General features: G+C 45.4%; 1 protein-coding gene across 1 annotated transcript in view; it reads left to right on the forward strand.

Moving 5' to 3' along the window:
- The window catches only part of LOC117505821, a 75,383-nt gene that overhangs the window by 44,474 nt on the left and 17,540 nt on the right, over window positions 1–13,369 (forward strand). Inside the window, 1 exon segment of the mRNA XM_034165362.1 lies at window positions 11,600–11,694. Within this exon segment, the coding sequence (XP_034021253.1) occupies window positions 11,600–11,694 (95 nt within the window).

A 13,369-nucleotide genomic window follows, 5' to 3' on the forward strand; every position in this document is an offset into this window, starting at 1 on the left:
TAGTTTCCTGCGGCTTGTTGGTTGGGGCCAATCTCTCACCGCCGCAACCTTAGCCGGATCAGGGGCGACGGAGTTGGAGGAGATGATGAACCCCAGGAAGGACAAAGAAGTGCAGTGGAACTCGCACTTCTCGCCCTTCACAAACAGCCGGTTCTCCAACAACCGCTGTAGGACCTGACGTACATGCTGGACATGGGTCTCAGGGTCCGGGGAAAAGATGAGTATATCGTCCAGATATACGAAGACGAACCGATGCAGGAAGTCCCGCAAGACGTCATTTACCAAAGCTTGGAACGTCGCGGGGGCGTTAGTGAGGCCGAACGGCATGACCAGGTACTCAAAATGACCTAACGGGGTGTTGAATGCTGTCTTCCATTCGTCTCCCTTCCGGATCCGAACCAGGTGGTACGCGTTTCTAAGATCCAATTTAGTGAAAATTTGGGCTCCATGCAGGGGCGTGAACACTGAATCCAACAGAGGTAACGGGTATCGGTTGCGAACCGTGATCTCGTTCAGCCCTCTGTAATCAATGCATGGACGGAGTCCGCCGTCTTTTTTACCCACAAAAAAAAACCAGCACCCATTGGGGAGGTGGAGTTCCGGATCAGCCCGGCAGCTAAGGAGTCCCAGATGTAGGTCTCCATTGATTCGCGTTCCGGATGTGAGAGGTTGTACAACCTACTGGACGGGTACTCAGCGCCCGGGACCAAATCGATGGCACAATCATACGGTCGGTGCGGGGGAAGAGTGAGCGCCAGATCTTTGCTGAAAACGTCAGCAAGATCATGGTACTCCTTTGGCACCGCCAATAGATTGGGGGGGACTTTGACCTCCTCATTAGCCGTAGTGCCGGGAGGGACCAAGGATCCTAAACACTCCCGGTGGCAGGTTTCGCTCCACTGCGTGACAACCCCAGACGGCCAATCTATCCGGGGATTGTGCTTCACCATCCATGGAAAGCCCAAAATCACTCGGGAGGTAGAAGGTGTTACATGGAACACTATCTCCTCCCTGTGATTCCCAGACACAACCAAAGTCACTGGTTGTGTCTGATGTGTGATTAATGGAAGCAGGGTGCCATCTAGTGCTCGCACCCGCAATGGTGTCGGCAGAGCCACCAGAGGGAGCCCTACTTCCTTTACCCATCTGCTGTCCAGCAGATTCCCTTCAGACCCCGTGTCTACCAGTGCTGGGGCGTGAAGGGTTAAATCCCCACAAATGATTGTTACTGGGATTCGTGCAGATTCGCGGGGTTTTCCCGCGTGCGTGTTATGGCCCACCCTTAGCCCAGTTTCTAAGGACGGGCGTTGTAGTTTGACCGTTTGGGGGCAGTCCTTCTGCATGTGCTCGCAAGAGCCGCAGACAAAACACTCCCCGCGGGCCAGCCTCCTTTGTCTGATATTTGATCTTAATTTGGCCCTGCTCGTGTCCATAGCCTCCTCAGCAGGGGGAGCTGTAGCCACACGGAGCTCTCTGGCAGTGAAGCGTGGGGACGACGTCACCTTGTCGGAACCGGAAGGGGGAGGGACGGCTCGTGCCCGGTCACGCCCCCCGGCCTGCTCCCGACGATGCTCGTTTAAACGGTTGTCTAAGCGTATAACTAAATCGACAAGCCCGTCAAAATCCCGCGGTTCCTCCTTAGCCAGTAGGTGCTCCTTAAGGACCAGGGACAGTCCGTTTACAAAGGCGGCGCGGAGCGCAACGTTATTCCAGCCGGACCTCGCTGCCGCGATGCGGAAGTCGACTGCATACTCGGCTGCGCTACGGCGCCCCTGTCTCATCGACAGCAGCACGTTCGAAGCGGTCTCGCCTCTGTTGGGATGATCAAACACTTGTTTGAACTCCCGTACAAACCCAGTATAAGACGTTAGGAGCCGTGAATTCTGCTCCCAAAGCGCTGTAGCCCATGCGCGTGCCTCTCCTCGAAGCAAATTAATAACATAAGCCACCCGGCTAGCGTCTGATGCGTACATGACAGGGCGCTGTGAAAAGACGAGCGAACACTGCATGAGGAAGTCCGCGCACGTCTCGACACAGCCCCCATACGGTTCCGGAGGGCTTATGTATGCTTCAGGGGACGGTGGGGGGGGTTCGTTGAACGACCAGTGGAACGTCTGATACAGGCCCAGGACCAGCCAGAGGAGTGGCTGCAGCAGCGCCCTGATCGCGCGCTTCCACCCTGGCGGTGAGAGCCTCCACCCTCCGATTAAGGAGGACATTCTGCTCGGTCACTAAATCTAACCGAGCCGTGAAGGCGGTTAAGATCTGCTGCAGCTCACTCAACACGCCTCCCGCTGACGCCTGCGCTCCTGGCTCTTCCATTGGCCGTTCAAGCTCGGGTTGACGCCCCTCGGAATCCATGACGATGGCCGAGAAATCCTGTTGGGAAGGTGTCGTAGCACGGACCCACAACAGGGGGCGCAAATGAACGGACAATGAATAAGCCAAATAGGTAACAATTTAATGTTGCGATAATACACAACAAAACGTACTGTAATCTGCACAGTCAATTTAACACCAGGTGACGTGTGGGCAGGCTCGAAGATAGAAAACCCCCGACGAGAGAGAAGCTGCGTCCCACACGGCCTCCACCACCAACGGTCTGAAGAACACCGGAGCCGCCAAGTCCCGAGTCCCCAGGTGGCCTCTGTCTTCGGCTGCCGACCCTGGTACTGCTGGCAGAAAGCAGAAATATGATGAGTGAGTGTGAGTCCGCAGACTCAGTAAATCCACAGTTAACGAGGGAGGAAGCGCCTCCACCTCCAAGCACACACTCGTGCAGCTCCTGCTTGAGCACTTATCTGGGTGGGAGGTGTTGCGAAGCCGTCGCTGAACACCTCAAACGCCACCTCCACAGACGAGTCTCACCGACAGGAAAACGGCTGCAAAGAAGAGTTTAGACAGATACACAGTCTTAAGTTCACAGAGAAATTACCTTGGTAATGGTAGTCGATTTCTCGGCGGGGAGGTGGAGTTGCAGTCCGGCTTTTATGGTGGTGATGATGAACGAGTGACAGCTGGTGCAGAGGATGAGTGACAGCTGTCACTTCTTCTGGGTCTCGCGCCCTCTCGTGCTTGGAGCCCGCACTCCAAGCAGGGCGCCATCTGGTGGTGGTGGGCCAGCAGTACCTCCTGTTCAGCGGCCCACACAACAGTAAAATCTAAAATGTCAAAAACTAATGCTATACTTTATAAAGTAAAGGATGTCCTTAACAAAAAGTCATACTTTATTGTTCATTACTACTTCCATATATTACTTATTGTCTAGAGATATGGGGTAACACATATAAAACTAGCACTCTTCCTGTTTTTAGGATGCAAAAAAAAAGCTATAAGAATTATTAATGGATCAAATTATAGGGAATCAAATAATGCTTAGTTTATTGACAGTAATGCCCTCAAACTTTATGATTTAGTGGAATTTAAAATGGCACAGATAATGTATAAAGTACACAATAATATTCAGAAGCTGTTTGAAATCAGAGAGAGTCAATATGATTTGAAGGGAACAAGTATTTACAAAAAATTTAAGATACGAACAAATATAAAGCAAAGATGTTTCTATAAGAGGTGTTAATTTATGGAATAGCTGTGACAATGAATTAAAAAGGTGTACTTAATTTTCATTATTTAAAAACATGTTTAAAACTAAAATATTACAGAACTATACGAGGTCTGTTAGAAAAGTATCCAACCTTTTTATTTTTTTTAAAAACCATATGGATTTGAATCACGTGTGATTGCATCAGCCAAGCTTGAACCTTCGTGCGCATGCGTGACTTTTTTCACGCCTGTCGGTTGCTTCATTCGCCTGTGAGCAGGCTTTGTGTGAGCAGTGGTCCACCCCTCTCATCATTTTTTTATTGCGAATAAATGTCTGAACGATTTGGAGCTTTGCTGCATCAATTTTTTTTCCAGAAACTGTGAGAGACCTCCAGGTGGACACCGTTCGGAAAATTAATATGGCTTTCAGGGACGATTTTATGGGGATTATACAGATTAAGGAGTGTTACTGCTGCTTTAAGGACGGCCCACAACTGCTGAGAGCGCGGCGCGGTCCCAGCACCGATCGACAGGCTCAAACCCCGCTGAAACAACCAGATCATTTCCAACGTGAAGGCTTTGTTGATCCGGGACCTCGTCTGACTTTCACAAAAAGGCAGAAGTTGTGGATATCAGCACTTTTTCGGCACATTCCACTGTTACAGGAGTTTTTTTTCATGGAAAGAAAAGCGGAGGGACGCGCCACGGAGCCGTTCATTACGTGGGACAAAACCACCTCCGTGTTGGTTTCACTAAACAGAAGGGGGCAGCATAGATGAAAACGCGCGGAACTCTGCTCCTCTTTTCATGACAAAAACTCCTGTAACAGTGGAATGTGCCGTTCATTTTTAAACTGGACGCTGTCTTGATCCGGTATGTCGTCTGACTAGCACAGGAATTGTGAAAAGACGTGGACATCAGCACTTTATCGGCACATTGAGACAGACGTGCGGAGGAGTTCGGCGCGTCGCGGTGGAGCTGCATGGCGCAAAGCAACGCCGTGATGAAGCCTCAAAGGACATGTTGGGGTATGTCCAGCTCATGCACAATCACAATCGGATAATCACACGACTGAAAAGCAACCGGAATCCATCTGAAATCCACCTGAAAGCTGTCCTGTGAGACCAACACCGAGGTGGTTTTGTCCCGCGTAATGAACGGCTCTGTGGAGCGTCCCTCCGCTTTTCTTTCCATGAAAAAAACTCCTGTAACGGTGGAATGTGCCGAAAAAGTGCTGATGTCCACATCTTCTGCCTTTTTGTGAAAGTCAGACGAGGTCCCGGATCAACAAAGCCTTCACGTTGGAAATGATCTGGTTGTTTCAGCGGGGTGTCAGTCTGTCGATGGGGGCTGGGACCGCGCCGTGCTCTCAGGAGTTGTGGGCGGTCCTTAAAGCAGCAGTAACACTCCTTAATCTGTATAATCCCCATAAAATCGTCCCTGAAAGCCATATTAATTTTCCGAACGGTGTCCACCTGGAGGTCTCTCACAGTTTCTGGAAAAAAACTGATGCAGCAAAGATCCAAATCGTTCAGACATTTATTCGCAATAAAAAAAACGACGAGAGGGTGGACCACACCTCACTCAAAGCCTGCTCACAGGCGAATGACGCAACCGACAGGCGAGAAAAAACTCACGCATGCGCATGAGGGTTCAAGCTTGTCTGACGCAATCACACGTGATTCGAATCCATATGGTTTTTGAAACAAATAAAAAGGTCGGATACTTTTCTAACAGACCTCGTATAAATCAAGTATGAAGAATGATAATGTAATTAATGTAACTTTTGGTTGTATTATTGTGAAATTGTATTTATTTATATATTATTTTTTCTAAAGTGCTTCAGTTTTTTTTTTTTTTTGCTCTTATATTTCATATTGTTGAATTTGTTTTTGTAAAAAGGTTAGGCATAATAAGCTTGAGCTTCAGCCTATACCTTTTTGATTAGTGTCATCCCTTTTTGAAATGTTTTTTGTTGAATATGTGTGTGTATGTATATATGTAATTGTATTTCATTTGGGGGGTTGAATGCTAATCAAATAAAAAGTTTTCATCATCTCCCCAGTGGGTCGGATCACGCACTTCTGTTTGCAGCTTCTCCAGGACTCAGGTGCTATGAGCTCCGTCCCAGCGCGGAGTCCTGGAACTCAGAGATGCAGACAAACACTGCTCCAGCAGTGGCTCCAGGCGCGTTTCATTTAAAATGTCGAGATCAATGTCAGCTTCAGTTTCATTTTGTTCCATTTTCTTCCCTTTTTGCGCTCTTGATTTACAGGCTAAGCTCATTCGTCCACCTTTTCTCAACAATTTGTGACTTTTTTTACTTTTTTCCCTTTGTGCAGGAATTGTTGTATGCCGTATGACTGGGCCGTAACATTGGAAAAAGTCAGGAATGTTATTTTCAGGAGATATGGACTTTCCACCAGCGTGTGGATGTGCATGAGCATCACATGCATTGCCCAGTTCAGCGCTTTGTACAGAGGAGACAACACACTTCACCTCCAAGTCTTAATTTTTTAACCACAGCTGCATTCTAATGTTAGCAGCAGTTTGAGATGTTTGTAAAGATGTAGTAAAGATGCGCTGACACTTGATACACGCACTTGCAAGCATGTCGTCATTATGATCCCACCCACTGCTCTCAGCTGGATGCTGTGCTTTGTTCCACCGGCTGCCACGCGCTGTTATGTTGTGTTCTGATTATGGGGTTTTATTAGTTTGTTGTGTTGTCTGTCCTTTGAGCATCTGCTTTCCTGTTGCAGGACCAAGCTCTTGGTTTATGGCTGATCTGTTTCCTCTCCCAGTGTGTCTTTGTCTGCATGTCTGTCCAAATCACTTCATGTGTCTGCAGCTCTGTTTTGTTTGGGCGTGTCCTTTTTGTCTGCAGTAGGTGTGTCTGTTCTTTACACTCTGTCTGTTTTCTAGTTACCTGTCTTCTGGTGTAGTCTTGTCTTTCTGGAGTTTACGAGGTCTATTAGATAATAAACCGACCCTTTTATTTTTATTTTTTTAACTATATGGATTTGAATGACGTGCGATTACACCAATCATGCTTGAACCCTCGTGCGCATGCGTGAGTTTTTTCACGCATGTCGGTGACGTCATTTCCCTGTGGGCAGGCCTTGAGTGAGATGTGGTCCTGCCCTCTCGGCTGAATTCCTTTGTTTCACACGCTGCTCGAGACGGCGCGTGTTGCTTTATCAAAATTTTTTCTGGACCTGTGAGGAATATCCGAGTGGACACGATTCGAGAAATTAAGCTGGTTTTCGGTGAAAAGTTTAACGGCTGATAAGAGATTATGGGGTGTTTCTGTTGGTGTAAGGACTTCCCACGGAGCGGGATGTCGCGCAGCACTTCCAGGCGCCGTCGTCGGCCTGTTTCAACCTGAAAACATCCTAATTTAAGGCTTAATTCACCCAGGACGTCATGAGAACAGAGAAGATTCAGAAGAGGCCGGCATGAGGACTTTATGAGGACATTCCACTGTTTAAGGACATTTTGTAATGAAAGACGTGTGCGCAAATTCGCGAGTCGTTTCCGTGACGACTCGGCAAATCTGTGTGCGCCGCGACAGGAAAAACACCTCCGTGTTGAAAACCATTTGTAAAATTCAGGCGGCTTTTGATGGCTTTCAACAAGTGAGTAACTGAGAAATTGTTTAACAGCTTGGGCATGTTCCAACTTGCCCGTTAAGGTTTCCAACGGAGGTGTTTTTCCTGTCGCAACCCCCCACGGTCGGGTCCAGCCCGACATGCCACTCTGCCCGCACGTTCTTTCATTACAAAATGTCCGTCAACAATGGAATGTCCGAATAAACTCCTCATGCCGACTTCTTCTGAAAGTTCTCTGTTCTCTGACGACTTACTGGGTCAACAGAGCCTGAAATGTGGAAGTTTTCAACTTGAAACGGCGAGACGCTGCCGCCTCGAAGCGCAGATTGCTGTCAGGCGCCGTGGGCCGTCCTTAAAGCAACACTACCAGAACAAAATCTCTCATCAGCCGTTAAAATTTTACCAAAAACCAGCTGAATTTATCGAATGTTGTCCACTCAGTTGTGCCTTACAGTTTTGAAAAAATTTTGATCAAACAAAGCAGCAGTCTGAGCCATTCCTAAACAATGAAAAAAATCGACGAGAGGGTGGGCCACTCCTCACTCAAAGACTGCCCACAGGCGAATGACGTAACCAACAGGCGTGAAAAAACTCTCGCATGCCCACGAGGGTTCAAGAATGTCTGATGTAATCACACGTGATTCAAATCCATATGGTTTTTGAAAAAAATAATAAGGTCGGATACTTTTCTAATAGACCTCGTAAACGTGTTTGTTTAGATGTGGTGTTGTGCGTCTGTTCTGTTGTCTGTCACGTCATCCACCTCGCTGCCGGGTCGCATTAATCTTAAGTCTGCTGCTCATGCCTTTGTTTTCTGTATGGGACACGCCCCCTCAGTGTGCAACTGTTTTCTGTATGAGACACGCCCCCTCAGTGTGCAACTGTTTTCTGTATGGGACACGCCCCCTCAGTGTGCAACTGTTTTCTGTATGGGACACGCCCCCTCAGTGTGCAACTGTTTTCTGTGAGACACGCCCCCTCAGTGTGCAACTGTTTTCTGTATGGGACACGCCCCCTCAGTGTGCAACTGTTTTCTGTATGGGACACGCCCCCTCAGTGTGCAACTGTTTTCTGTGAGACACGCCCCCTCAGTGTGCAACTGTTTTCTGTATGGGACACGCCCCCTCAGTGTGCAACTGTTTTCTGTATGGGACACGCCCCCTCAGTGTGCAACTGTTTTCTGTATGGGACACGCCCCCTCAGTGTGCAACTGTGTATGTTGCTGTTTGATTATTAATTGTTCTTTGTTAGTTTTGCAGTCCAGGTTTTGGGTCAGGTGTTTTGATTTATTTACATGCTTTCTGATGTTTTCATCTATGGTTGCATGTTATTTTCTGAGTTATATTTATTGTATTGAGCATTTCAGGTTCATTTCTAGGCTTGGGTTTACTCTTTTTATTATGTGCATTATGTTTCTTTCCCAGTATTTTGATTTTCTCATGAGTGTTTTTGGTTTTGTTTGCATTCATCTCATATTATTTAAGTGGGTTCTGTCTTGGTCTTAGGTTATGGTTTGTCTTTCAGAGATGCCTTGGTTCTGCTGCCCCCTTCTGTTTAGTTTTGATTATCACATGGATTTTCTGATTCCTCCAGCTGCAGCTCTTCCCAGGTGCTTCTCATTTAGCCAGTTTATTTAAACCTCCTCAGTTTGTTCTTCCTTGGAGGTCTGTTGTTTGTTCGTCTTTGTGCGTGAGAGGTGGTCTGTATTATACTGGTTTTTGTTGTGGATTTTTTTCTAGTATTTTCTTGTCAAGTTTTGTGTGCAGTTGATTCCTTTGGACTTTAGTATTTTGGTCATTTGTTTTCACTCCTGTAGCTCCTGGTAGTGATGGGATGATGATACCTCAAGGATTGTATTGACACACTACACAAACTGTGTTGGTCGCTCAATAGTGACCCCTGCAGTAGTTATAAAGTCATTGCAGGTAAATAAGATGGAAAAGTTACCGTGCTGCAAAGTGAAATAGTTAATCGCCAGTCCTCTATTTAAAATATGATCTCATCATTGCATAATTTCATGTGCTCAATTTGTGTGTGGAGTTAAGTTGTTCATGAGAAGAGTTTCAAGTTTGCTTAAAACCTTGTTTGTGTAAATGCTGAACTGAGTTGGTTTGTAAAATATAGCAAATTTGTCTGTAATAAAATTCAGAGTTAAAATTTGTAACTTATGTATGGAAATTTGTTAACTTAAGTGTCAAAGCATACGAAATAAAAGACTGAAAATAGATTCATTTATGCATTTTTATTGAGGAACAAATGTTTCTGAAGTGTCTTTGCTCCAAGGCGATTTCTCCTCTTACACACCAGTTCCCCTGTCTTAGAAAAAACTCTTTCACAGGGTACAGATGAAGATGGTGAGCAGAAAGATTTCAGTGTGAGTTGATAAAGGTGTGGATATGTTTTCTGGTTATTCTTCCAGTATTGTAAAGGAGTACAAACATATCTAATTGGAAAAATAACAGTAAACAAAGATTTACCTTATTTGGCGTCAAAAGACCAAAATTATTCCAGACTGGGGAAACGTCTTTGAACGATCCATGAAGTCAGTGGAACAAGGTGAGGGCAAGAAAAAAATCCACCAGCAAAACTCCATCCAACAAATCCGCAACATGTCGATACAGTTTGTTTCCTTATGAACACAATTTGGCGCGAACGACACAGTTCCTGTATCGGTCACGTGATTTTTTCTTAAAGCGATACACGCACCGATACGGGGTTTCACTCTTGTGTGCTCGGTACAGTGTTGACACACCAGTGTTGTTCATCCCATCACTAGCTCCTGGGTTTTTCCCTTCACTCTTTGCTCAGAGGTGAATTGTATTTTTGGTTAAACTTTCCCCACCTCTGTTGCATTTTGGATTCCACACCCCTGTGGGAGTAGATTGTATTTTTGTTATATCCTTCCCCTCACCTGTTTTTGTGTATAGAGGGTTTTCAATCACGTGACCGATTTGCTGCAGGACAGGTGCCGTCTCCATTCTGGATTACAAGGAGGCTGGCGCGTGATAGAAAAATGGAGAGAATGTACAGTTATTACGATGCTTTAAATCCTCGGGATAAAGCTATTTATCGTGATCGATGTGTAGCAGTTGGTTCAGTGGATCCGTATCTTATACCAGATAGTGAATTTAGTGGTGATGTAACAAACTGGCTGACAGTGTCACACTGCGATATTGTGAACAAGGAAGCTGCCGGCCTCCTGCAGAGCATCACAGCGGAGCTCTGAAAGCGGAGGTCGTCTTGAAGTCCTGAGCGATTTCTCTCACCAGGTGCTGGAAGGGCAGCTTGCGGATCAGCAGCTCGGTGCTCGAGGATCACAATGTAAATAAGCATCCGTATTGGAAGCGTTCTTGTGTTATCCTCAGCAGTATTTTTATGTATTCTTATATCATTTTATTGCAGAATAAAATACAATTCTGGGAGCAGTGGATTTCTGGTAGAGGCGGATCTCTCTCAGCACCACAGTGCCGTGAGGCTTCTTCACACCGATGTTAAAGCTTCTGCAGTTGTTCACCAAATGCACGTAGCGTATCACAGCAGCCACCGCGTTGTAATCCAGAATGGCCACGGGACACAAAATGACGTGACCGATACGTCACGTGAAAACCCTCTATAATGGACACTATTTAATTATTAAATCTTAGCTGTTTTTGGAACTTACTTTTTGGGTTTGTCTGTCCTTGCATATTGGGATTCTACTCTGTCTAGTCCAGGCTCCAAACCTTAACACGCGCTGATGCCACTGGATGCTGCGTATAGAAAATAATTATTTTGTAGAGGATTAATCTTTTTTCTCTGCAAGTTGGCTGCTGAAAGCGGCTCTAATTGCATGCTGAATCACAGAGGACCGCTCCAGCAGCAGCCGTTTGCGCACGTGCCGAACGAGTTGGAGAAAGCCTTTGGAGCCTTCTAAAAAGGTAATTGTCATGTTTATATTGTAATGGCTTGGTAAAAGAGTTGCATGTTGTTTTCTTCTTGTGTACATGTGTACTTCTGTTTATGACAGATTTAACATCTTGTTATAATCATTCAGACGAGCTGCGCTCTGATGCAGTGCACTGACGCAATCACTCTCTATTCACTTCTTCTTTACTCCACTTGATGAGCTGCACGTAGTGTTGGTGAGAAGATCGGGCCACGTTGCATGACATTTGTGTGAAAGATTTTTTGAACATTTAAAAATTCTCTTTGTGCAGATGCACGCGCCGGCGCCCCTCTCACGTTCAGTCTGTACCCGTTAAAGACGAGTTTACTCTCCTATATGACACAGAGTGTGCAAGTGCATGATTCAAAGTTGTGCAAGTGTCAGTGGGCCTTAACGTAACAGTCGTTTGTTTGTAAATTAGCGCTGTCATCTGAATAATTCATTTTTGAAGGTTCTTTGTTGGCTCACAGGGATCCCAGTTTGAAACCTGTCTTTTGACTGATGATTCTGTTGTCCTCAGAGGCCAGGATGTAGATGGAGGGAATGTTGAAAAAGCATGTAATGGTGTTCCACCAGCCCACCGGCCCGGGTTTAGGCCAAACAGCCTGCCTGCAAGTAAGTGTCACTGCTGTAAAGTTTGATTTTGGCTCATTAAATACTGAAGGGGAACACAAAACCTGGTTCCTGCTGCAACAGAACAGAGGTACAGTGTAGAAATAGAACTGTTCCAGACTTGTGTCAGTGCTCCTGTAAATAAAAAAGCAGACACTTTGGAAAATAAGCTGTAGGTTTTATCCAAACTTTCATACATCCACTGTGACACCAGAGAGATGTTCTTACCGTTGGGGACAACAAATGAACCTTTAACCTGGATTTGAATGACACCAGAGAATCAGACAGTTTTGTCTCCGATAGTTCCTCAGAACAGGTGCATGGTAAGAGGAGGTCTGTGGCCTGCTGACATGTCTGCTAATCCGCTAACTGCTAATTAGTGAAGCTCACTTTTTTGTTAGCAGATTAGCTTTTCAGCTAACTTTGAAAACCATCAGTGGACCAGTTAGCTTTTGCTAAATGTGGTTCCGCTAACTTTCAGTGCGCTAACGTTTTTGCTGGCATAGTGAGTAAAGCTTAATGGTCAAAAACATTTGTAATCCCTAAAACCAAACATGTTAGTTCCTGTCATGGTCTTTGCAGCAGTCAGGCCGCTGTGAGGAGCTCAGCCCTCCCCCAGCAGAGGGGGCGGGGCAGCTGCCAGCTGCTGCAAAAACAAGTGTCTTTTACTTTTAACATACAGCAGTGCAGACGGTGACACCAAACTAACAACTTGAACTATAAAAACACTAATAACACTGCTAAACTAACATGTAAGATAATTATAAGAAAAAAATGAACCAAATTCCCATGATGCAGTGCAGCACCGATCAACAGTGTGTCTGTTTTAAAGGCAGTGCGTACATGCAAATCTTTACTTTTTCAAGTGAAAAGACTTATTTATGGAGTTAAATTTCTCATTAACACCTGCAATGAACAGAGGGTGATCTACAAATATTCCTTGATTTGCACACGTGTTTTGTGATGCACAAACACAAATTTCTGATTTGTAACTTGTGTGTTGGTTTTAACAAATAAATGCGTATTTGTAAATATTTCTTTTATTTGTAAAAAATGCATTTGCAAAACTGAAAATTCTGTTTGTGAAGTGTGATTCAGCATTTGTGGATCTGATTGCAAAACTGCATTTTAGATTCAGAAAATATGTTGGTCGCTATTCACACTGCCATCCAGCCAATGGGAAGTTTGCAGATGGGGTTAAAACTGTCTCATTAATATTTGTAAATGCACACAGGGTGATCTACAAATAATCACTGATTTGCAAATGTGTTCAGATATCCACAAATGCAAATTTCATATTTGTAACTTGTAAATTGGTCTTTGCAAATGTTGTATTTGCAAATATAAAACTTATACACACTCATGCACACTGGATATCCACTAGATGGCAGTGTGGTTTCATTCATTGATGTGGCTGAAACTATATGCTCCCAGATGACTTTTATCGTGATCGCTACTGAGTTTTTAAAATGCTTATCGCAAAGCGTTCTTTTTTTATGACATCATGCAAGTTTTATAAGTCTGCGGACGCTGATCTGTGTAGATACAAATCAGTTTCCTCGGATCCGTGGAGTTTCGAGAATAAATGCCACTCAAAGCCTGGCTGTTGCGACAGTTGTCGTAAAGCGGGACTGGTTGGTTGCTGCGGTGACACTGTGTGGTTCCTGTGTGATGCTTA

This window comes from Thalassophryne amazonica, unplaced genomic scaffold (assembly GCF_902500255.1).
Source record: "Thalassophryne amazonica unplaced genomic scaffold, fThaAma1.1, whole genome shotgun sequence".
NCBI classification, from domain to species: Eukaryota; Metazoa; Chordata; class Actinopteri; order Batrachoidiformes; family Batrachoididae; genus Thalassophryne; species Thalassophryne amazonica.